This window comes from Vulpes vulpes, chromosome 11, assembly GCF_048418805.1.
Source record: "Vulpes vulpes isolate BD-2025 chromosome 11, VulVul3, whole genome shotgun sequence".
In the NCBI taxonomy this organism is placed as follows: domain Eukaryota; kingdom Metazoa; phylum Chordata; class Mammalia; order Carnivora; family Canidae; genus Vulpes; species Vulpes vulpes.
Window position 1 is genome coordinate 30,072,513 of NC_132790.1, and position 26,717 is coordinate 30,099,229.

At 46.4% G+C, this 26,717-nt stretch overlaps 1 protein-coding gene across 12 annotated transcripts in view; it reads right to left on the reverse strand.

Moving 5' to 3' along the window:
• The window catches only part of TENM4 (teneurin transmembrane protein 4), a 2,793,707-nt gene that overhangs the window by 261,699 nt on the left and 2,505,291 nt on the right, over positions 1-26,717 (reverse strand). For 5 of the 12 annotated variants that reach the window (XM_072726015.1, XM_072726017.1, XM_072726016.1 and 2 more), the window contains one exon: positions 21,054-21,263. The exons of the other annotated variants lie outside the window; for them this stretch is intronic. In XM_072726015.1, the coding sequence (XP_072582116.1) occupies positions 21,054-21,263 (210 nt within the window). The remainder of the gene's footprint in view (positions 1-21,053; positions 21,264-26,717) is intronic. 12 annotated transcript variants of the gene reach the window in all.

Consider the following 26,717-nt stretch of genomic DNA (forward strand, 5'->3'; position numbering starts at 1 on the left):
GGGGACTTCTGTGAGAAATGTAGCTCCAACCATGCCTGGAATATAAGTACTGATAGCACTGTCACACAAGACTTTCCTGGTTTTTATGGCAAGAACAGAAGTATTTGGGGCTAATTAAGCACAGAAATTACATTCAAACCCAAAAGTCCATTTGAAATTCCCAAGTCTCTCTTCCGGCAGTAACACCTTTTCCCAGACTAGGTGGTAAACACATTTCTGAGCACATTCGTCTCTCATCTTGGGGCTGGATTCCACATGGCGGCAGTGACTTTCTAGAAGCAGATAAGGGTAAAGGAAATCACACATTTCCATGGCCTCCCGCCGTTTCCTTTCTCCTTCTCTGCTTCGTCAGCTGGAACGGAGATGAATTTTCCTGCAACATTCAGTCTCCAGAGGAACACTTCCCTCTCCACATTCGGCTGAGCTTTTCACAGGGTTTAAGAAGACAGAATGATCTTACTCTGATGCAGACTTGGCCATGTCAAGTCTCTCAATGGCTTGCCACTGCCTAATGGAATTATGCTCAAACTTTCAGCATGGTCTCCTACGCCCTTCACAAAGTGGCCTTTCCGGCTTCTCACTGGGGAGGAAGGAGTGTGGTATTAGCCATTTCATAACAATGTCTTGCTCTTTTGTCCCTTGGTATCTTTGTTCATGGTGTTCTCTGTACCTGGAAAACCTTTCCCTGCTCAGTCTGCTTGGAGAGCTCACCTTTATCCTGCAGGGATCAGCATACGTGTGGATTCCTGACTGCAGCCTCCTTAACTGCCCCACTACACCAAGGACAGAATTAATCTCTCTTCCCTGTGTTCCCACAGCATCGTGTGTTATCAGTAAAATGGGTTAATAACTACCTACCCATTGAGTTGTAAGGTTTAAATGTAAATATACATAAAGCCTTTAGAACATCCCATAGCACTTAACAAACGTGTTGTTATAATGGTTGTTGTTGCTGCTGCTGCTGTTGTTGGAAATAACGATTAGAAAAATCTGCTGGTGTATTTTTATGCCCTGCTAGTTATGAGCTCACGGAGAGCAGAGAATCTAGGTTCTTCCAAATCTCTTATCCTCAGCACCCAGCACAGTGTCAGGTATACCAGGGGTGAAATAAATTAACTTTTAAGAAATTAATTTTCTTTTGACTCTCAAGTAAGAATGTTTTTGCTAGAAAATGTATGCAGGATAAAAGTACAAAGGGAAAAACCAAAACTCTGTCATAGCCACAGCACCCAATAATAATCACTGTTAACATGCCCTGGTCTATTTCCTTCTAGTCTTTTCTTATATATATGTAAGCATGTGCTTATCCAATTAGGTTCTTACTGTGCATACAGTTTTTGATCTCACTTTCTTTCCACTTAATATATACAATATGGGTTTTTTTCATATCTTTGTTTTTTTTATTCTTTAAAAGATTTTAGTTATTTGAGAGAGAGAGAGACAAAGATAGTGAGAGAAAGCAAGAGAGGAGGAGAGGGAGAGGCAGGCTCCCACTGAGTAGGGAGCCCAGTGCAGTACTCCATCCCAGGTCCCCGGGATTGTGACCCGAGCCAATGGCAGACACTTAACCAACTGAGCCACCCAGGCACCCCTCATATCTTTAAATATTATTTGAACACATGATTTTAGTGGTGATTTAAAAGATCATCATATGGACAAGAGATAATGTCAGATAATGTCATTTTACCAACTTTCGATTACTGAACATCCAAGCCATTTTTAGGTTTTCTGCTCTTAGTATTTCTTGAGTTGTAACCTTTGCCAAGGGGTAGACTAAGGCCCATATTAGGCAGAGAATCCCACCACCACCACCACCTCCATCCTTAGGAGTGGTGCTCTGAGCTAGGGAGAACAGAAGATGAATCCCTCTTTCCTGGAGCTGGTTTAAGAGTCTCTTGGAGGGACTAGCAGACATGCACGGATGAGCTCACTCAAGAGGCAGACCTGAGCCTGGGCTCTGACTGGTCAGTCTGCCCCCTTCCCCCTTCTATTCTTGGTCCCATTAACATTCCTCCTGGGGGATGGCAGTTCCAAAGGACAAACAGCCATTGTTGGGACTCAAGAGCCCTGAGAATGGGCCTTGTAACCTGAGCCCCACCAGCTTTGATACGGTTGGGCAGGTCACCCGGGGGACACCCTGGTGACAGACGAAAGTGCATCTCAGAGCCCTGGATTGTGTTTCCAGGGCACAGGTGTGGGGGGATTATGTTTCTGACAAGCCAAGCACTTACCCAATCTCTACAGCTGCTTTCTCTTCTCCCTCTGGTCCTAGGCCTACCAGAAATAGCACCCTCAAGCCGTTCTCCGTTAAAGGCAAGAGCTGTCTCTGCCTAAACCCTTATGTCTGAGAATTACCAGAAGAACCTGACAAATTGCCTCACTTTGTTAAGCAAATGAGTGAACAAACATCCTGTACTCTGAATGCCTGGGCAGGCGAGTCCTCTCAACTAATGACACCATGAAGCTCTTCCTGGGAGCCCTGCCTGCAGTGGGTGCAGAGACCACGTGATCTCCTACTGGCCACTATGCGTTGGTCACCTGCTAGCTGCCTGATGCTGGGCAAACCACTTGATCTCTCTGAGCCTCAGCTACCTCACCTGTGAAACGGGAATCATGCTGGCATTGAGGGACATGCCAAGGGACATGAGGGCACCTGTCAGTGCCTTGCAAAAGTACTGCTGTAGAGAAGGGCAGACCTGGGAAAGGGGCCAGGCATGTTGGAGGAACAGAGAATGTGACACACTGGGGACTGGCAGAGGGAAGGGGACTGCAGGTCCCCTGGGGAAGCCAAGGGACCTGCATCAAACATACATGGAACTAGGAATGTCTGACAACAAGAGGCTGTTCTGGTCAGGTCTTGACTTGAAAGTAGCCTGGCCTCAGGCTGGGAGGCAGAAAGGCAAAGTCCTGGCAGGACGTTAGCTGTGACCCACTAGAAGCAGGTGCAGGGGCAGAGCAGAGCGAGGAGCTCAACCACTCAGCTCTTGGTGCCCACCCCAATGTCTTGTACAATCCAGAGCAGGCACTCCCTGCAGCCTGAGGCTGCCCTGACTTGTTGTCACCTCACGAGGCCGTTGCTGGTGCAGGCAGGGGACTGACTCCTGACAGATCACAGACTGCACTCTCGGCCTGGCTTTAACAAGATTTCCTTTTTGAAAAAGTCAACATTTTCTGAGCATCTATCATGTGCCAGGCACTGTGCCTGATGCTCTCATACACATGATCTCATGGGATCCTGTGATAATCCTGAGAAGTATTTATTCCCACCCCTGAGCGGTGGCGAGACTTGGGTTGATGAGGTCTTCTAAACACAGAGAAACATGGTGTGAGCCACACTGGCGACAGCACTGGAGCACCAGCTGGCTGGCCTTCCTCTAATGCAAAGGCTGATCTGCTTTCCCCTCTCGGATCCCTTATCCGTTCATAAGCACAAGCCCTGTGGGCAGTACGTACATCTGGTTCAGTTCCCTAGGAGTCCGTGGGTGAGAAGATTGGCTTATTCACATGTTTACCCTGCGCCAGGACCCCCACTCATCTTTTCACCAATACTACCTCAGTCCTGCCAACTGCCCCACTCTCCCAAGGTAAGAATTATTATGTCTATTTTGCAAAGGACAGAAATCAGACTTAGAGTGGGAGATGGATAGTTCGGTGCTAGTGGCTATAAATTGGAGGAGTGGGGATCTGAGACTGGTTCTGTGCCCTTCCTCCAGATGGTGAGTCTTTCCGAGAGAGCTCCCGCAAGGCTGAAGGTGAAGTGGGAACGCTGACCAGGCTTTTAAACCTGATTAAACTCCTCAGGAACTGGCACAAGATCTTGTGAGTCTTTGGGATAGACTCTTTCTTCCCATCCCAGAAATGTGCATCTGACCCCAGCCCCAGAGAAGGGCCCTAGCTAAAGACACATAAGGATGGATGTGTACCTTTCACACAACAGGCATGCACCTGTTCCCAGTCCACAGGTGACAGCCGCTGAGCTCGGGCAGGGGGCCCCAAAGGAAGGGGGTGATTTCACTCCCCAACTTTTAGGCACTTTCACAATCTTGGAAGAGGCACATTTTGAAGGACCTTTACTCTTGAAAGAAGGACACAGAAAAAGAAGGGATCCTGATGTGGGAGTGAGGAGTTGGGAGTGGCTGTGAGCAACAGAGTGCTATCCCAAGGAACACTCGCTTTGGAAATGTTTAACCCAACCTGCCAATGGGCAGGAAGCAAGTCCATTCCCTTTCTAACCTCACCTGCCCCCTTTTTATACGTTCCTTCCTCTGCTTTAGCAGGAGAAATACACATTCTGCAAATGCACATCATTTTAATTGCCTATCATAAATTCTCACCTGTCCAGAGGGATGGCGATTTTCAAGGCATATTTGAAAATCATTTTTTTTTCTAGTAGGATCAAATATGCTTTGATCTTTAGTGTTATTGTAGATGACCTGTTTGAAAAAGTCTTGATAATCCAGGTGTTCTGCTTTAAGGTGCAAAAATACACAGCCAAGAATCTAGATGCCAAAACCAGAATAAATTGAGGGTAGCAGATGGCAAGTAAATATTAGTATTCTCTCTCCTATCCTATACTTAAAATGTTTCCATTTACTAAACAGTCTATTTACCAAGTATTTTGGTAATAACATCCTCTGTTTGCATGTAGCTTTTTGGGAAAACAGTGCGTTCTGAGCATACGCTGTGCCTGCCTGGCTGGAGAGCGTGCTCCTGGGGGGGGGGGGGGGCTGCCTCACTATCCTCCTCTTGTGCAGCTGACACTCTCATATGTCTTAGCTCCTAGAATTCCCATAACAGGCTAGAGAGGCCAGGAGAGCAGGTCTTATTCTCCCTTTAGTGCTAAGAAGAGTGAAGGCCAAGCAGGTGGAGTGACTTTCTAGTGTCACATGGCTAGTGGGGCTAGCTGGGATTGGAAGGCAAGCCTGTGTAGGGTGTACTGGCTGACACTGTGCGGACCCAGATGAAAATGCTTTGCCTCCCATGAAGCTGTCCGGGGTTCTTAATCCTGACTCAAGAGGAAACAAGGAACCTAATTCTGGCCCACACTTTCCCACTCATCTCTAGCCATGTTTGCCAGAAGACACAGGTGAGTGAAGGTTATCCCCTTTGCTGGACCACATATCCAGGTACTGGGCTCTGAACAAACCAGCTTGCCATGTCTGAAGGAGATATTTTACTTTGAAATAGCAACCACAGCTTCGCCCTATCCCCAGTGTCCTCCTAGCCTGTCAAACCCCTCATAGCTTGGGGGGCTAAGACAAGAGCTTCAAAAGGGCAGAAATCATGGTGCATTTTCATCATCTGTTGGAAGGTCTGCAGGGCAGGGCTTTTGATGTCAGCTGGCCGCCCTTGGTCTGTCATTCCCGGTGCCCAAGAAGAACACTTGAGAGACAGGTCTCGATATTAAGACCCTTCCTCCTCTCAGATTCAATATTGGCTGCAGCTCTATTCATTAAATGCTTACTATTTGGTAGGCGCGGGGCAAAGACCTTTTCATATAAGGTGTGCTGCTTCTCACTCATTCTGACGCCTGTTGGCGTTATGATGCTGTGCTATACAGATGAAGTGACTGAGGCTCAAGATGGATTATTAACCTGCCTGGGGCATGCTGCCAGTAGGTGGCAGAGCTTGGATTTTAACCTGAGCCTATTTGATTTCAAAGCCTATCCCCCCTTTTACCAGAAATTCTTAATGAGAGTACAAAATCAAAATCTTTCCTTGTATCTTTCCACGTGATTTCTTTTCCATTAAGAAGTGCACTTTGGCTACCTTTTAGACAAAAATAGTAATTTCAGGTAAGATTTTTCCTTCTGACCAAAAAAGATAGCTATTCTCCACAGATCTCTCTGTATTTGATACACTCAGATATAATCAGTAAGACAGTATTTAAACAGCGTCACTGTGTGTCCTGTCACCATACACTCAATGACCACACACCTGTATGGACTGAGCAACTCTGTAATTAATATTGTCATAAACTAGCAAGAGGCTGAAGCTCAGAGAAGGAAACCAACTTGCCCAAGGCCACACAGCTTTATAGCTCAGACTCAGAAAGCAGGACTCTCCAGCCTCAATACAACCCTTCTAACCACAGAATGCAGCAGCTTCTGTGTTTGATTGGATTGTGGTCTCGGTTGGAGATGGGGACTGGGGTGGGGATGAGGGTAGGGGCTTTTGGGATTCTGGCCAAAGCTGGAAAAGCAGGAGATGGAAAAGGCTTTATTCTAAAATGCTGCCTTGCTAGAAAACTTTAAACAGAAAAGTTCGCCTTTGCAATCTGGAGGAGTTTTTCATGTTTCAGCTCATGCTGAATTGCTTTATGCTTTAGCTATAAACCTCTGACAGAGAGGGTGCGGGGGCAAGGCTGGCCCAACTTTAACTATAGCTGTACCGCTGTAAAGCTCAGGTTACAGGGATCACTTCTGGTGCCAAGGCAGTTTAACAAGTATGAATGCACATAATTCATTCCAGTTGTCCTGCCTCAGCACAGAAGGGCTATTTCTGGGGTGGGGCTCCGCACACTTTTGCCAATGTGGTTCCCATTACCAGCTCCAGCGCCTCAACCAAGTCCCCTCCACGCCCAGGAAGAGCCTGTTTTAGCACAACTGCTAAACTATCAATTCTCTGTAAAGGTTCAGAGGGTTTCTATATTCTGAGCTCCCAAAGAGGGTGAAGGTGTAATCGCACTACATGAAGTGCCCATAACTTGCCCATCCCACAAAACCTTTCCAAAAATTCAATGGCTCTGTCCAATCTCTCTTCAACCTGAGCAAAGTCTCTTCTGCTTTTTATTTTGAAAGCTTGCAGGACTACAGAAAAGTAGAAAGAATAGTTCAAAAACATCTATCTACCCTTCACCTAAATCTGTCAATTGTTAATATGTTGCCACATTGCTTTATTTCATTATCTTTCTCTACAAAATTTTTTTTCTGTTTGAAAGACAGTTGCAGACATCAGGACACCTTACATCAGCATGCGTCTCCTGAGAATAAGGACATTTCCCCATCCAACCACAATATTGTGATCACAACTAAGAAAATGAACAATTATTCCATAACATCACTATATATATATATATATATATATATATATATATATATATGCGCCATATTTACAAACTTCCCCAATTCTTCCCTAGATGTCTTCTGTATAGCCTTAAAAGAAACTTAGGAGCTAACCAGGACTCAAATGTTGCTTGGACGTGGCTGCTATATTTAGAAGACATGAATAGACATTTCTCCAAAGATGACATACAAATGGTCAACAGACATGTGAAAAAATGCTCAACATCACTTGGCATTAGAGAAATTCAAACCCAAACCACAATGAGATACCACCTCTCACAGGTCAGAATGGCTAGAAGGAACAAGTCAGGAAAGGACAGATGTTGGCAACAATGTGGAGAAAGGGGAACCCTCCTACAGTGTTGGTGGGAATACAAGCTGGTGCAGCCACTTTGAAGAACAGTATGGAGGTTCCTCAAAAAGTTGAAAATAGAGCTACATATGACCCAGCAACTGCACTACTAGGGATTTTCCCCAAAGATACAAATGTAGTGATCCGAAGGGGCCACCTGTACCCCCAACATTTATAGCAGCAATGTCCACAATAGCCAAACTGTAGAAAGAGCCCAGATGTCCATCTGCAGATGAATGGATAAAGAAGATGTAATATATATATATATAATATATATATACAATATATATATAATATATATATATAATATATAATATTGTGTATATATATACAATATATACAATATATATATAATATATATACAATATATATATACAATATATATATAATATATATATACAATATATATATACAATATATATATACAATATATATATATAATATATAATATTGTATATATATATACACACACACACACAACAGAATACTATTCAACCATAAAAAAAGGAAATCTTACCAAGTGCAATGATGTGGATGGAACTAGAGAGTATCTTGCTAAGCGAAATATGTCATGCAGAGAAAGACAATTATCGTATGATCTCACTCATATGTGGAAATTTAAGAAACAAAACAGAGGAGCATAGGGGAAGGAGTGAAATCAGAGAGGGAGATAAACCATGAAAGACTCTTAACTGTAGGAATCAAACTGACGGTTCCTGGAGGGGTGGGGGTGGGAGATGGGGTAACTGGGTGATGGACATTAGGAGGGCACGTGATGTGATGAGTACTGGGTGTTATATACAACTGATGAATCACCGAACTCTACATCTGAAATGAATGATACACTATATGTTAATTGAATTTAAACAAATCAAAAAAAGAAAGAATATGGCTGCTATATTCATTTAGTCTCTTTCAATCTAGAAGAAACTTCCACCCAACCTAGCACTTGGATTACTGTTTTTCATGGCACTAACCTTTTTGAAAAGTCCAGGTCAGCTGCCCTAAAGATTATCCCTAAATCCTGGATGGGTCTTGACTGTTTTCTCGTGATTAGATTCAGGTTAATATTTTGGGCAAGCACATCTCACATGTGATGGAATGTACTCGTCCTTGCTTCATATTACTGACCACGAAATGGTCACACAGGTGACGATTCCTGATCTCCCCACCACTAAGAACCTTTTCCTGTTATAATTAGTAATCCATGGTACAAAGTGCAATCTTATACTCAGTTATCCAAACTATTTTTGCCCTCTCACTTCCTAAATGACCCTGCAAATGGCCTTACCATGATCATCAATGGCTATCTAGATGCTGAAGCCACTAGGCACTTTTCACATTTGCATCATTAGATTCTCAGTAACTGGATGTTAATGTTCAGCCCCTCCTGAAGGGCAGGATTCACATTAGTACTCCTGGCCCTACCTCAGTGGTTGGCACACAGTAGGAGGTCAAGAGATCTTTGTAGAAAGGATAAGTGAATATATTCATTGAGAGAAAGTCAGGATTTGGAATTAGAAGGCCTGGCTTCAAATCTAGCTCAGCCACTCTTCAAGTAAGGAATGGATTGACTTAAATCAGTGGTTTTCATTAACTTTGAAAAAAAAATGCCTAATACTTGAAGTGTTCTTTCAATAGGATCTTACCCAGTGGCAAACGTAGGAAGCTGACAAGAGGGGGCGGCTTTGGTTGAAGCAGGTAGTGAAGGTCAGTGGTGCGCCTTACTGGAGAGGGGGCCCAGGTTCAAGCAGGAGGGGAAAGGGCACACTTTAGTGGGTCCTGACTGCCATCTGGGAAGTCTGAACTGTAATCTGTAGCATTAGGTTCCAGTAGTGGAAGGTGTGTTGGGAAATCACTGTTACAGGTCATCGTGGGTGCCATGCATCAGGGGAGGGGAAAGAGCAGAGCAAGAGAGCACCGTGCAGGGTCAGTGCAGGGTGGAGACAGGGAGTCAGGAGTTATCTCCTGTCCTCTCTCTGTCTTGGTTCCCTCCTCTGACATCCTTTGTCTGTTGAATGCTCTTTGAGTCTTTCTCTCCTTTAAATCCAAGTGTCCCTCCTGGCGAGGAGGGGAGCAGCCCGTCACTAAATGAAGAGCAGGGTTAGCACAGAGTGGAGGGGCAGAGGCCCCCCATGCTTAGAGGGGCCCAGGCCATTTGCTGAGTGATTCGGTGACCTGAGAAGCCTGTCCATTGTCCAGGCTTTAAAGGGCCACTGCCTCTTACCATTAACCCAACTCAGGACAAAGGCCATCACCAGCTCAGACAAATAAGCTGCTTAGCCAGACCTCATGCATCATCTTGTCACCCACACAGGGGCCCAATGCGGGCATCTTAAAAGAGCTAAGCACTGGAGTGCAACTCAGCGGTTTCCTTTCAGGAGGATTCTGGCCAGGGCCTGGGGACTGCCACCACAGTGTGCACGCAGCCTTCTCTTCAATGTGGGACAGGGGGAGAGATTTCTGATCTGCTGCAGAGGCTCTCTGAGACTTTTGGTGTCCTGGACAGTCAGGAAAGAGGGATGATGGCTGTTGGAGGAGGGAAGGTGGCCTGCAGGGGGTGAGATGAGGTTGGGTGGAGAAGCCAGGCACACCTGGGCAACAAAATGTCACTTAGTATCTGCGTGACCTTGGCCAAGTTAATTGTACCTTTCTGAGGCTTGGTTCGGTAACACAATGACCAGAATAAGGGTAACAGTAACAGTAGTGTCCATTTAAAACTTTATAATAGTCACATACTTTGCTGTGTACTCCACATATGAAGTAAGCATTATTATCATCCCTATTTTATACATGAGGTAAAATGGAAACTCAGAAGTCCTCTGCTCAAGGTCTTAGCTACTAGAGGCAGAGCCAAAATTCAAACCTCCACTCTTAACTCTCCTGCTCTAGAACCCACCAGTCATACAGATTCACAGGTAGGAAAAGGTGGAGCACTTAGCACAGCACCCAGCACCCTCTAAGTGCACAATAATAGGATTTGCCCTTCTGTTACACAATCCAAAGGTGTGTGCAGCCCTCCTCAGTTCCTGAGGCCACGCCTGTCACCTTCCCTCCTCTCCCTGAGCTTTGAAGTAAGTGAAGTATAGAGTGGTACACCTGCCCTCAGTGCACACTGCTCACTCCATTCCACCTCAAACCCTGGGGAAATGGAATCTTCTAAAGAGGCTGCACTACAAGAGGGGGTAGGGGGTAGGGTGGAGATGGGCCCTGCCACACCAGCTCTTTGCTTGAAGAGAGGAAGAGAGCCTTGTCTTCCACCACTGCCCCCTGCAGCAGACCCGGATGTTCCCTCTGTCCCCCCTGCAGCAGACCTGTCCTCCATGCACCTGGCTACACATGGAGGGCACAGATGAGGTATAATCAGAACCCTCTAGGACAGGACCCCACGCAGAACACACGCCTGGAAAAGTATGCTGAATGAATGAATGAATGAATGAATGAATGAATTTGAGGAAATAAATGCTTCCAAATCCCACAATTAGACTGGAAGTATTTAGTTGCACACAAATAACTGATGTGTAAAGTATGACCTTCCCGGCTCCTCATTACACCTTCTCCTTGTCTGCTTGGGCTGTCACGACCAAGTACCATAGCCTGGATGGCTTAAACAACAATTTATTTCTCATTGTTCGGGAGTCTGGAAAGCCCAAGATCAGGTTCCAATAGGATTTGGTTTCTGGTGAGAGCTCTCTTCCTGACTTGCACACGGTCACCTCCTTGCTGTGTCACACGGCAGAGAGCAAGTGAACAATAGTATCCCTTCCCCTTTTGTAAGGATATGGGTTTCGTCCACATCATAGCTCCACCCTTATGATCTCAGATGGCCTCACTCACTTCCTTAAAGGATCTACCTCCAATACTGTCACATGGGGGCCAGGGCTTCAAAAGGTGGCTTTTTCAGGGACACAATTCAATCTGTAGCAGACTGTAGATCATAAAACCAAAGCTTATTTCTGGGCAGAACCTGGATGTGTAAACTCGTCTGTGCTCCTTGGGAGTTATGGTCTATCTCCAGTTTGCATTAAACCTGAACCTCCTGGGCACCTGGGTGGCTTAGTGGTTGAATGTCTGCCTTTGGTTCAGGTCATGATCCCAGAGTCCTGGGATGGAGTCCCACATCAGGCTCCCTGCAGGGAGCCTGCTTCTCCCTCTGCCTGTGTGTCTCTCTCTCTGTGTGTCTCTCATGAATAAATAAATAAAATCTTTAAAAAAGAAAAAAAGCCCTGAACCTCCCAGTTTGCATTAAACTTCTGCAGCCCCACAGACCCTGGCATGCTTGCCTCCTTGCCCCCCCTAACGACGCCTGCTTCAGGGCAGGTTTGTTTAAGTGTATTGCTGTCTCTCCAACAACCAACAGGTTAGCAGACTGCTTGCTTTTCTCCATGAGCCCCGGCACAATGTAAGTCTTTAATAATAATTTCCTGAATTGAATTGGTTCTGAAGGGTAAACAAGCTTCATTTCTTCCCCTATCAGTCCAAATCAGAAAGACCTTCCACTGTTCTCACTCTAAATTAATGAGGTTTTGTTACATTCAGAAGCCTTTGCTCCCAATAATGCCAGATATTCACCGCAGGCCCTGTATTTAGCACTGGGAACATTCCTTGTCCCTTCAAGAACCGTGGTAGTTTACTGTGGCCACAGCTCCCTGGCGGGAGCACAGAAGTAAACAAAGAGAGGGGAGGGCCCCTGGGAAGAAGGGCTTTGGCTGTGGCTGCCGCTGAGTCAGGCCCCCCCCCCCTGCCAGCAGTGGGAACATGTTGAGGGGTGCCGTGGCGGGGGAAGGGGACCACGACAGAGCTCTGGGCTTTGGAGGGATCACCCTGGGATGGTGTGAGGATGGAGGAAAGGGAGAGACAGCCGGCAGGGCGGCCCCTGGGGACACTACCGCAGTGGTCCAGGGGAGGAAAGACGGAGTAGGAAGTGTTTCGGCTAAGGAGAGCAGGATTCGCAAAACTAGAAAATAGGCAAGTCTCATCTCAACTTCTGTTTTTGCTCATTTTCCAGATAGTAGCAGAGACGTGATCACAACTTAAATTTTGATCAGGTAACCTCCTCACCATCTAAAAACATACCCCATTCTTTGCCAGAGATGATGAGGAGAGACCAGTACATACTGACCACACGCTAGAATCTCAGCGCCCAAGACGTTATCATCCCATCGCACCTTTGAAACAACCCCCGGATTGCTATTCTTACCCCCATCTTACAGCTGGGCAGCTGGGCGAGAGAAGGGAGCCTGGAGGAGCTGGAGGAGGGCCACAGCCACTAGGGAAGGACACTCACATCAGCCGGATAGTCCGCCCCGCCCAGCCCCCACTGCGGCTGCAGAAGAGAGGTCTTTAGAAGTGCAAATATATGTATTACTCTTGTTATTCCGTGCAGCAGCTTCCCAGAGTTATTTATAGAAATATGATCCATTGAGGAGAGAAGGAGTGAAGCCTAAATGAATTACCAGTCATTTTCCTCTCCTTTCAACTCTGGTGGGGGGAAGGCTAGCTGACCAGAAGGAAAAGACATCACAGCGTTTCATCTGGTACCAGATATCAACACTCAGTTCCTGGCACTATGGGAATGGAAGCAATGCAGGGTGCTCCAGCCAGCAAGGCTGGGGCTCGGTTTCCAAGACCCCCTGCTATGTTTGTTTAGCTGCTGCCTTGGGCTCACTCCCCTATCCTAAGTCTCTGGAAATCATGCAGGAGAAAAAGGGGGATTAAAGCTCAGGACACCCAAACAGAGCTGTTAATTGTATCTTCTCCAAGCCTGGGTGGCAATGGGGGAATCCACCTTCCTTCCAGGGATGACTGGCCAAAATCTTTTGGGTGCCAGGAGGGGAAGAGGAAACTAACATTCATGGGGTACCGTAGTGATCATCACGTTAGAAGTCTTGACCGGATTTTCTCATATACACAGCAATTTGGTGAAGTTCTATTCAAACCAATATCCATTTTACAGAGGAGGAAACAGATCCAGAGAAGTTAAGCAACTTGCTGTGGCCACACAGCACTGTAAGGATCTCCAGGCCTCCATAATCTATCTTTCCCTCTAATGGCTCCACATTGTACTGTTTCGGCTTTAAGTCTGGCTTTGGTTCTTTTAGGCCTTTTAGAGCAAAGTGAATTTTTTTAGTTGTTTAATCTCAAACACCTATATAAATAATAGCAGTTCAGAGGGAGAGAGTGGAGGGCAGAAAGGAGAGGAAGGTGGGGGGAGGAAGGAAACCACATGGTTTCCTTGTCCAAACTGGGAGCCATTAACCAGTGATGGGGGATCCAGCTGAGCTCAAAGCACCCAGCTCAGACCTGATGACAGGGGCAGAGGGCAGGGGGCTCCGAGGGGAGGGTGGGAACAGATCGCTCAGAGAAGACCACACTTAGGAAAGGCAAGAAGGGTAGATTCTGAGAGCAGCAAGAGACGTTTATTCCCAAAGTGAGCAGGCTACAGGGGGTAGCACTGAAAGCCCAGAGTACTGGGAAAAGCCATGGGGTCGGGTATCCTACGGATGCAATTTTGGTGGCATCCAGGACATTAAAGCACTCCGAGTCACATGCAGGATAGCTGCTTTCAGGCTTTTAGATGATGTCGAGGAGGAAGTCTCAGTTTAGTACTGCTGTGTTTTTAACATTTGCCAAGGTCCCTGTGTAACAAAGAGAAGCCAACTTCTGCTGTGTCCTCAAGCAGGCATTCTTTTGACAGGTTGTGATAACTGCTTCCACTGTATCTATTTCTACGGCTACCCTCTATTTATGGCAAGTGAATTGCAGCAGAAATACACAATTTTCTTTTAAAATAAATAAATTTGGGGCACCTGGGTGGCTTAGTTGGTTAAGTGTCTGCCTTCAGGTCAGGTCATGATCCCAGGGTCCTGGGATCCAGCCCCCAGTCTCAGGCTCCCTGCTCAGCCAGGGATCTGCTTCTGCCCCTCCCCGCCGTTCATCTCTCTTTTACATAAATTAATAAAATCTTTAAAAAAAGATAAATTCACTTAGGTAAAAAAAAAAGTTTGTAAAAGGAGGCAGGGTAGGAAAGAGTAGTGCAGGCAGGCACACCAGTGACAGTGACGAACTGCGCCAGTAAGGCCTGGCAATGCTGATGTAATCTAGTTCTCCCACTGCCCACAGGGACTGCAGGAGAGGCTCTCGTGGGGTCACACTGCGGGTCAGAGGAAGAGCTGGGCTCGGGAGCCAGGTCTACTGCTCTGGGGATGTGAGTCTCCTCACAAGCAGCTTTCTATGGTGAAGGGTCAGGGTGAGGCCTCTCCAGGTGAGGCTGATCACTGGGAGATGGAGCTTCTGTGGATGGCAGTGGCCTCACAGGTTGGACTGGCCACTGTGAGCAAAGCCAAACCTGCTTGAAAGCCATGCACCGAGTGGGCAGCTCTGTACCAAGCTGCTTGCCTCTGAGCATGTTTCCTCCAGTGTATGATGGTGCTCCCGTGACTCCACATGGAGCCAATCTCACAGCGCTGTGCTGTGGATCCAATGAGGTGACACATGTGAACGCCCTCTAGGAATGTGAGGGCTTCGCGAGTGTTAGTTGTATTAATCTCACAAACTCTCCATGGCCTCCTTCCTGGCGCCTCTTCAACAGTCTGGGACCTGAAGTGTCAGGAGATGCTCTGAGATGTGGTCTGGTGTCCACGGGGCCTCATGGAGCCAGCCACTAACATTTCAGTGGGGACACAAACCAGGCTTAGTTTCCAGATGGAGAAAGCCCAGACACATGGCTAACGTGCCTTCCTCGGGGGGTGGTCTAGGAATTCCTAGATCTAATCAAGCCGTACACCCAAAAATGTTATTTTTGTACCTTTTAATGCAATGGTATTTGGGGAAATTAGTGGAAAAGGAGCTGCAGAGAGTCTACAATTGTGTCACGTGAGTGACTAATTAAAGGGCTCTCCTTCTCCCAGGACATTTGGTTACATTAATTCAAAATGTGACCTGTTTATTTTGCAAGGTCAGGAAGAAGCCTTACCTCCTAGAAAGCCAATGTGGCAATTAAATTAGAGTCACCAGAGTTTGCCTGGGGTAATGTATGAAAAAGGGCTTTGTAAACTGTAGGGAAACAGAAGTCACCTCTGTGTGGTTGTCTCCACTGCCCCCAATTAGAGGGGCACAATGGCCTGCCCCTAGAGGGAAGCCACAGGTGAGGGCTTGTTTAGTTGAGGGAGGTACCGGGTAGGGTGGAAAGGGCACAAAGTCTGGGGCCAGTTCTGGATTCTGGAAAATTGAACACCTGGCCTTACCTCCTGAATTCCTCTGCAGGGAGACAGCCAGCCTGCTGGCCCGACCTGGGCTCTGAGTTCCCACATTTACAGCAGTGGGGGCTTGGCCTTTCTAAATAGCTGTCATGGAGAAACAGCAAGCTCTTAGAGAGCTTCCTAGCCAGTGACTTGCACCTGTAGCATCCCTTCTAGGTATCAAGCTATCTAGTTATCTCTATAACCACGGGCAAGTTACCAAACCTTTGAATCCTGGTACCCTCATTTAAAAAAAGGCACAATTCAGGTTCATCATCCATTAGCCACCATTCTGAAATCCCCCAAACTCTGAGACCAAAAGTTCTATCAAAATTCTTTTCATGGCAAAACTTGAACTTAAATGAAGCTCAGTCTTTTTTTTTTTTTTAATCCCATGAGTATGACTATTCATGTTTCATCACAGATATATTGATGTGTTTGATTACCGTGGACTACCTGAGCACTCTGGGAATGTTAAGAAAAACACATCTGATGAACTGTATTTTCTTTCATAAGCTGAAAATTTCTGGATTCTGAAATGCATCTGGCTCCAAGGGGTTCATTTAAGAGATTTTGATCCCATTGGTTTAATAACAGTTTTATGGGGTCTTTCTGTTTAGGAGGCCCCTTCCCCCTCATCTGTCTGGATAACATCCACAGATATTTCAAATGTCGCCATGAATAAATGAATAAAGGAACCTATCAGTTTGTCTTGCTACTAGGAGTGAGGTAACTTAACTTCTCTACATAGCTGATATAAGAATCTATTTACCAGCAAGAGTATTTTAATCCAAGAGAGAGGAGAGGGGAACAGAATTGCATGAAACTTCCCATACCCCAATGTCCTTTATCTTTGGGACTGGGGAAACATCCAGACCTAATTACCGAGAGTTGACACAGAACAACTAAAATAGGTTCCATGAAATTCACAGTGAAAGGAGACAAAACCTCAGTGGACACTTCTCAACAGTAGGAAACAGGCACAATTTTGCCTTCTGATTTCACAAAACGACTAAAAAGGACCCGGGCAGACTCCCTCAAGGGAATCTGGATAGGTCTTAAATTAAGTTGAATTTTTTTGTTTTGTTTTGTTTCATTTTAAGAAAACACTTTTGGAAGGAGCTGGCATACGTAGCAGTGTTTCCCATTTAGAAAGAAAAATAAACACTCCTCCACTGGATTGGAAGTCAAAACAAAATAATTCCAGCTGCTTAAGGCCCGAGAAAGTCCATGAAACTGCCAAACAGCAGTGATGTTGACCAGTGTGACCAGCTTGAGAAATCTGTAAAGTGAAGTGGGAAGGGCCCAGTGCAGGATGTGGGGATGGACAAGAAAAGAAAAGAAGCCATGGATGACCCAGCATCCAGGGCTTGCCTTTCATGAAGCAGCACCAAAATTTACTGCCTCAGTCATTTGTACCTACTCATCTTTGAAACTTCCACAGTTCTCACAAAAACACAGGTGAAAAATTCTACTCTATGGTATCAGACAGTCCTGAGGTTCAAATCTAATTCTATCAGTTAGAAGCTGTAGTGATTTAGGGGAAGTTACTTAACTTCTCTGGCCCTGTACTGCCTCAATGAGATTTGGAAATGTCTATGTCACAGGTGGATATGAAGATTCAATCATATTCCAAAATTCAATGGGATTAAACACCTGTCACGTAAGAGGTACTTCATCAAGGTTTGTGATATGAGTAATAGGAATCTAACAACTTGTAATTCTTTTAAAAAAAAAATTCTTTTAAGGGGCGCCTGGGTGGCTCAGTGGTTGAGCATCTGCCTTCTGCTCAGGGTCCTGGTATCTAGTCCCACATCGGGCTCCCCGCAGGGAGCCTGCTTCTCCCTTTGCCTGTGTCTCTGCCTCTCTCTCTGCGTCTCTCATGAATAAATAAAATCTTTAAAAAAATTCTTTTAAAAATCTTAAAGATATTTTTCTTTGGTGGAATTCTTCTTCTCCAATCTCCTGCTAAGGAGGAGACATAGAAATAATAGGACCTGGTATTGGAAACAAAACAAAACAAATGGGGTGGAGGGCAGGGGTGAGGGTGGAAGAAGACAGGAGCCTGTAGAGCCAAGCAGGCTTGGGTCTGAATCTTTAACATGCCCCTGAGAAGCAGTGGAGCTATGGGCAAGTCACTGGCCCTTCATGGGCCTCGTTTTCCTGGCAGAGAAATAGGAAAAAATGGAAGCTCAAATAAGTTAATGCATGTACAGAGAGACTTCCACACGGAGCATGCTCATCACACGTAAATCCCCCCCACCTCTTCCTCACCTAGGCTTTGAAAAACTGACAGCTTTCTCTGAGCTATTTATTCCCTGACCCTCTTAAATATTATCAAGTTTTTAAAAGTCCCTTGACTTCAGAATCTAGGTTATGACAATTGACAGAACCCTTAATATTTATTCTAAAAAGTTTCTCTGGGGTAGGGACAAATGCCTACTTAATCCTCGCCACTTCCTTTAGCTTTTCAGCTGTGACTAGCTGATATTTTAGTGCAATCTTTTTATACATATATCAGTGTTTTCTAGATGGTTATCCTTGGGGGCAGATTAGGACTTTGATGACAGAAAGAGCTCCTTCCCCTGTTTTCTTTCCCGCAGGGACAATGAGCTGTTCTGTAATGCCTCCTGCGTCTCCTTGCACTTTACACGGGGATTCTGGCCAGGCGGCTCTGAGGCCTCGTGGCCCTGGGATGGCAGCCCAGCGCTGGAGTTGACACAGCTGTAGGCAGAGGGCCTCTGGGGAGCCGCTGGAGAGAGCAGTCGAGCTCCTGGGGAGGCTGGTTTCCAGAGGGTCAGCCCCCCACCACCACCTAGCGGGAAGCTGAGTCAGCTCCCACCAAAGGAAACCACTTCAGTTTCACCCACCAGGAGCCCAAGGGGCTGCCTTTGTCATTTAAAGTACATTCTGAATTAAGTCTCTGGGGAAGCCTGCCTCAGAAGGAGCTGGAGCAATTCATCTATTTAGGGTGGTCTCTGGGAGGGAATGGGGCTGTGGTGATAGGGAAGGGAAATAGGGACATCTGTGACTTTTACCTTTCTTAAACTCCATAGTAACCTTTGGAAGGGTTTCCCCATTTCACAGAGCAACTGATGGTCTGAGAGGTTAGGTACTTGCCCGAGGGTCACGTATTCGGGACCCAGTTTCAGAAGGTCAGGCCCCATGGTCCTTGCTCTCTTGGCTGCACTTTGGTCCTTTGGCAGTTTGTACTGCTCACTCGTTCACTTATTCTCTTATTAAATTGACACTACACAAAGAGTGCCTCTAAGGCCATGCACCAAACTGTTAAAAATGGTTATCTCTGGGAGGAGCGATTACAAGAGAACTTTGCTTTTTACCATTCTGTATTGTCTGAATGTTAACAAGCATTGTCACTTTTATGATTGACAAAAAAGAGTAAAGATAACCTCATTAAAATAACTTAACATTGCTTTCATGAAAATAAATCAAAACCTTAAAAACATGTATCAGGTCCACTCTGCAGCAGAGTCCACTCATCTCCACTCACTGGTGCTGGGTTCATGCCAGGATCAGCAGGTCTTTTTGCTCGTAGAAGACCACTCAGTTTGGGATTTCAGGGGACAGGAAGGTAGCGGGCAGGGTCCAGCTGTGGAGTGAGACTCACTAGTTCTCTCTCATGAACTGCCAGCCCCAGAGCAGCAGATCACTAAAACCCAGACTCTCCCTTTGGGCATGGGACACATTTATAAGCAACCTTTAGAGTGACAGTCTCAGAGCAAGCCCCAGGGAGGGAATGAGAAGTGTCTCTAGGTCCCCTGGGGAGAGGACCAGCACAGAGGAGCATGACTGAGCAGACAGCTTGTAGGCCAAAGTACCCCCATCTTCCCTGCACATCAATAATGCACCAATGCTATCAATTTGCTGCATAACTTACAATAAAGTGATTGCTCTCATTCAGTTATTTAGCAAAGGGAGAGATTAGGGACTTTAATCTCCTATCTTGTCTTTTACCTTAGAAGGCTCATTTACCCAGAAATGAGCAAAGAATTATCATCATGCATGTGTGTGTGTGTGTGTGTGTGTGTGTATACATACACATTTTTTCCCCTAAGTAAACTCAAGAAGGCTACTGGCTAGCACACCCCTGACAGCACCACATGGCACTCATTCATTCAGAGTACCTTAGAGATTGCCCTGTCACTGGTTCAAATGGGAAACTGATACCTAGAGAGGGACAGTCATTTGCCAAGAACGAATAGCCAGTGACCCACAGAGCACACAGGTTTCCTCCCTCCTAGTCCAGGGTTCCTGATTCTGTGCATAGTTTAAAACATCAGCAGCTAAAACATATGGAGAAGCAGTGACACCAAACCACTAAAAGGACAATGCCACCCTCAGGGAGCACAAAGGTAGTAGGCCCTGGAGGACAGTTTGACTTTTGGTCACAGAGAACGTACGGCCTAAGATCCTGGCAGAAGAGAATCATCAAGTCCAAAGACGTCTTTGTCTGATTTTCAAAGAGGCTGTACATCATCCCCTCTCTTGGAGGCTTCTGGTCATCCTTGCAAAGACGTAGATTAGCCTCTGTTGGACACAGAGAGGGCGAGGACCTTGATCCAGGTCACACAGCACCTGACTAGGCACTAAAACCTGGGTCTGCTGGTCCTAGGTCAGCCCAGGGCTCTTCCACCATACCCTGCCATGCCTCTTCACCTTAGGAGAGTCAGGGCACGGCCTGGAATAGTGTTTCCTATGAGCAGATCCATGCTTACACCACTGGCTCTCTCTGCAACCAGCATTCGGCCCTGCAGCTGCTTGGAACTTCGGGCCCCTCTGTCTCCTGGCAGTGTGAAAGTCAAGAACTTTCAGAGCCAGCGCTGGCCTCCAGGTAGTGTCCTTTCTGTATGCTTTCTTACGATTAATGGGGGGGCACTAGAGCACCGGTTTCACAGGCTGGGTGGGGAGGAGGATCCCCCCCACCCCCCAAGCAACAAGTGCTAGGGGCTGGCAGGGCCCTGACACACAGGAGACAGCCAGCCCATCAGTGCTAGTTTTGCTTTAACCTTTCTTGTCCTTCTCGGTTGGGATCTGTGTCTTTGCCTGCCTCGGTCTCCACCTGACGCTTCTGTCTCGTGCCTGTGCATCTCTGTCCCTGCAGCTCTGTCTCCCCCCGACGCCTGTCACGGGAGCGGGACAGCAGCCCCCTGAACCCCCAGCACTGCAGCGGCGCAGGAGCGGGGCTGCCTGAGTCTCCGAGCCGCGCCGGGCACCCCCCACCACCCCGAGCCCCCCCATGCACCAGGCCCTCCGCCCCTGCAAGCGGCCCAAGCAGACAGATTAATCAGCATCGCCCATGAAAGGAACAGACACGTGCACACGCACACACACACACACACACACACACACACAAGTTAGGAAGAGAGAGGGACTTACCGTTCGCCGCGACCCCCAGGCTGGCGGAGCCACTTTTAACTAAGAATGAATTAGGGACAAACTCTTCGTCAGAGTCTGAGTCCGGGGTTGGCTGGGCCACACCGCTGCCTAGCAACCGCCTCTGGCTCTCATTGGCCGGAGGGGAGGGGGGCGGGGAGGGGGACTGCTCTATAGGGGTTGATGAAGCGGATGAACAATGCAAGGGAGCACCTGCGAACCACAAAGACAAACACAGACAGAAAAAAATAATGAAAATCGGTTTTGCGCACACGGGGACCGGGGAGGGAACAAAATAAAACACGCATCAACGGGGGAGGGGCTCCCAACACGGGCGATCTACTGCACACGTGGTCCGGGGGCGGGGCTGGTGGCCTCCGCAAAGGTAGTTGGTGCAAACTTTTTTCTGCAGAGCGGGGGCCTCGGTGCAGAAGTCTGCATGCACGGCTTGCAAAGAGGGCACCCCTCGCACACGCACGGGAAGCCCGCCCTGCTTTGCCTGTTCTCTGAGAGAGGCCTGGAGACCTGGGGTCTGCTTCTGCCGGGCCATGCTATCTATCAAACAGCTGCCCGGCTCTGCACCTCGGCGGCCGCACTGGTAAAACGAACAGCCGCCCTGGGTGATCGCTGAATGCCTGCAAGCTGGCCATTCTGTGATGTCACTGAAGTGAAATGATGTTCTTATGAGTGAGATTTTTAATCGGATATGCCTGGAAAAGGCTCTGGGACTCATGAAAGGAGGAGCCGGAGAGAAGGATCCAGGGCCCCCTTCCATCACTAGCATTCTAGGATTTTAACACACTCTCAGAATCTAACATTTTAAGATTCTTAAATCCTGCCACTCTCTGCAAACTCCCTGGGAGCAAGAGCATTGGCAGCCTTTTCCACCTTTGTATCCTGAGTCTAGCATAGTGCCCAGCATGCAGTAGGCACTAACAAAATATTTGCTGAATAGGTGTGGTAGGTGTCTCATACATTAGGATCCTCAAGTTCTAATAGGTGCAGATAAAATAATTTTATAATTTTAGGACATTAGTATACTGTCAGTTCCAAGATACAGGAAGTCAGTATGTTTTGACCTCAAGTTTCTAGCATGCCAGGGTTCTGATTCTAAAACCCCAGTTTTGTGAGCACACTCCCAGCTCTTCAGAAGGAGAAGGTGAGGGCCTGGTACAGGATCTTTGAGATCAGATCATTTGCAGTATGACCTGTGGCTGGCCTTTAGACATGTGCAGTACATCGTCCACAAGAGAGGGAACATAAGCACAAACATATAAAAGTATACAGTACAAGACAATGCATCCACTTAACAGCAAGGGCTGCTTCTTTTCTTCCACCTTTACTGATAGAAGGCTGAAAAAATAATCAGATTTACCCAGCTTTTCAAAGAGATTGAACTTTAGGAAACATAATGCAGCCCAGATATGTCATTAAAAAATTCGGCAGAGCTGTAAGGGAGAGGTGGCATAGAGCCGATATTTGGGGGCGGGGGTAGATTTTTGTGGTCTATCTACCAAGAGTAGCTCTCTCAGGTCACAGCCACCAAATCCTGAAGGATTCTGCAGGTTTCGTGATTCTTATGTCAACTTCTGAGTCTAACCACATGTGATGACATTTTATAGAGAAGCTGTCTATGCCATCTGATTCATAGTAGAAATTTAGTAAGAGCAGTTGAGATAGCAGGTACAACCTCTGCATTGCTCTGGGTTCTGCTTTCTTTACCTAAAAATCTGGGTTAGGATTCTCTTCAAAATTATCTAAACCAAGGGTTCCCAATTCACCTTGTGAGACCCTTCCCCAACACCACTTATTACACAGCATTTCTGTGCAGGTGCTCAATCCTTTCTCTGAACTAGCTTTGACTTTAGTTCTGCTATCACATTTCCCATAGTGTCTTTGCAGTCACCTGAAATTGTCTCTCACATAAAAATATATGCCATTTTCTTGGGGTGGAGTACATTCTTGGAGTGGGTTTTGGAGTTCAACAGAATTGGGTTTGCATCATGACTGAGTCTCCTATTAGCTGTATGATCTTGGGAAAATGACTTCCAGCTCCTTGTAAGTTGGGCACACCTCCCCTTTCACACAATTGAGAGGACTAAGGATACCATATCTGAGCACACAGTATGCATGAGCAAGTAGGGTCAGCACTCAACAAATGTTCATTAAATTGAATGAAACCACCTCCCCCTACCCCCGAAGAACCTTATTCATGATTCTGCTTCCCTTGCAGTCTCCGTTTTGGAAAGATTTTGTCGACCAGGCTGCATTTATTAAGCAAATATACATTCATTTCCTCCTCTTTTATTAGTCAAAGACATCTTATAATCTCCAATCAGAGCTTCTGATGAGCTTGAGATAACCAGTACCATACCATGCTGAGTTGTTAGAATTTCAGACAAAAGTTAAGAAACATGATATGTTGTTCTAGGGTGCTAGTTACAGCCTCTTCCTGAGTAAATCTGTCAAGCTTTATGAAATAAATAGTTCCAGAACTAAGTAAATTGTTCTATCACAAATTTCAGACCCGAGGCTGGGAACAGCACAGTGCCCTGGCCTCATGCCTGTTTCTTCTGCCTTCATCCAATCTCCAGGCAGGCCTCCACTCACTTCAGGTCTTAGGGTTGCTCTGAATGTTTATAGCCTAACATTCCAAGCACCTAACAAAGTGCCAGGCCCTTAGTAGGTGCACAATTACCTCATGATGTTTCTGTGAAGTACAGATAGTGTTGGAAACATGTTAATTCCCTTCCTCCTATTCATTAGCTGCTTTTAATTTATGTGGTCCCCAAGTAAGGTACACAGAACCATCCCCAAGAAAATGTTAGAAATATTTATTTTCTATTCCCACTCTTGGCTAATATCTGTTTTGTATACATTTTGTAACGTATATATTAGTGCTTGAAACACATGTAATAAAATGCATTGCTGTATAGATTTGGCACCTACAGAAGCGAGGCAATGTGGTAGTAAGAATATGGACTCTGGAGCCAGATCCTACATTTGAATTCTAGTTATATTACTTGCTAGCTCAGTAGTAGTGACCGAAGGCAAGTTACTTTATCCTCTGTGCCTCAATTTTCTCATCTATATAATGGAAATTAAAGGATAAAATAAAAAAGAATGCCTACTTCCCAGAGTTGCTTTGAGCATTAAAGGAATTAAAACAAGTAATATGTTAACAACAGTGTGGCAGCCAGTAAACACCTAACAAACATTAGATGTGCTATGCACAAATATGTATGTATAGAGTGAGGGGCAGTAACTTAATTTTCCCTCTTCTTTTTTATAAGAGCTGTGCATGCCTGCCAAAGTATGGCCAACACTGCTTCATTCCACAAACACTACCTTAATACCCACTGACTAGCAGAAGACAGTCCCATGTGTGGAGGAAAGGAGAAAGGCTTTCTGGAGCCACAGAGAATTCCAGTGGGAAGAGATGGAGGGATAGGGGCATGAGTACCCATGGCAGAGAGAAGAATACCGTGGCCTAGGGCCCTTGGCCTTCACCTGATCTCCAGCAACCTGCCCCCCCCGCCCTTTGCCTCCTAAGTCTCCTGTGCTACTGCTCACTTCCCACCAAGCCCGCTGAGACTTGTGGAGACACACTGGCCTGCTCTCATTTCCATGAACGCAGGGCTCTACATTTGCCCGTGTGCCAAGTTAAACAACTTTAGGGCACCGTTTACACTGCATCTATTTGAACGGCACGCCCTGGACCACAACTACAAAGTTTCTGCCCGAGTTCCTGCCCATACTGTTTTTCTCCCTGAGCACATCCTTTACTCTCCTCTCTTCCCCATCACTACCACCCCATGTATCTCACTAGCTCCCACTCATCCTTAGAACCCAACCTCCTGTCACCTCCCCTGGGAAGGCTCTCCTGATGCCACAAGCCTTGGTTTGTGACCCCCGCTGTGTGCCCACACAGCAACCTGTACCTTCCCTGTTGCAAAATTTCCTGTGCTGTGGTGTTTACCTTCTGTGACTGCCCACTAGCCTGCCTGGCTTGCCCATTACCATGTTCCTCAGTGCCTAGCACAGTGTCTGGCGCATAGAAAACACACTGGTAACAACTTGTTACATGAAGAGGTGATGGACAGAAGGGAAGTACCTTGATCGCGGCACAAAGGGTCTATATAAAGAGAACAGTGAGAAAGAAGTCTCTGAACAGTAAGTTCAGGTCTTAAACACAAAGACAAGGAGGTCAGACCTTTACTGGGAGTCGCGGAAATTTTTAAAGCAGGAAGATGATAAGACCAGGGCTGTGCTTTAGAAGGATCTCCTCTTTAAACTTAAGGCATCTGCTCTGCCACTTATATCTCCTTTCCAGATGCTCAGCTCAGCCAGGATGTTGGAAATCCACATGACTCTGCCTTTGCTGGGGTGTGGGGGGGCGGAGGGGAGATCCATGTTTTTGAAGGCAAATAAGGATGCCTGGTACCAAGGGACTATAGGATTGGGGTTTAGGGTTGCCCTCTCATGCATCCTGGTCATCAGTTGAAGGGAATTTGATATTGTAGAATTTTCCACAGTGTCCATGGCAAAATGAGATGGGATGATTGACAAAAAGCTCTCTAAACCTGATTCCAGCAATGATGGGGGCCAGTGAAGGGTGGAGGAAAGCCATCCATGGTTCCTGAGAGAAGGTCTCTGAGAGCCTACTTCTAGCTCATACTGGATAAGGATGGAGAAAGAAATCCTCAGAGTGAGAGAGTGAAGACACCCATATGGTTGGGGTGGCGATGAGGTGGGGCCAGGAACAAACACTTGCAGAGCTCCTTCTGGAATTCAGGAACTAGGCCAGGTCCTTTACAACAAACCTATCAGTAGGACAATCATTCCCATTTTCAAGGCTTAGAGAAGTGAAGTAATTTGTCTGTGGTCATAGAAACTGGGTAAGAACCCATACATAACGTCAATGCTGTTTCCACTGAGTGGCATGAATGAAATTTATCAGGCCTAGTTTGGTGGGGGAGGGGACATGGAAGCCTCTGTCCATCAAGTGAAACACATCTAAAGTGAAAAGACCATAGGCTTCCTGTCGTGGAAGCCAGGGATCAGAGTCCAGTTTCCCATGGGTTATGTGACCTTAGGTAAGTCATGTTACCTCTCTGTTTTCTCCTTTGAAGACTGGAGTGCTAATATCTACTGCAAAGGGCTGCTGAGGGGATTGATGCTATGACACTTGTCAGGAACCCAGCAGTCTCATGGAAAGGGCTCAGCCAACACCAATTTCCTCTTCCATCCTGCCAGCTGTGGTCTTTCATAGTAAGAACAGGGTGGTTTTTGGAGAATAAATGATGACAGCCTGCCAATGACACCTTTATCAATGTGGATTTTTTGTCGATGTCATAAAAAGAAGATGGTGTTAAGGAGGTAGTGGTGCTATATGAAACGAACACATGACAAGGGAATCCTGAGATCTGCAGAAAGAACAATTTCAGTTACTCACATCTTTGTGTGGATTGATGGTAACCTGCCTTAGCATTTGAAGTGTAACCTATAACTAGGAAAAGACAGTTTCCAAGGAAGAGCCTTCTAGCATTGTGGATTCCAAGTGTGTCATTGGAGAATGCCATGAGCCTGAGGTGTGAAGGGCCAGCTGATGGACAAATTTATTATTCCATCAAGGAAAGAAAGACCATGAACAAATTGGACATTTTT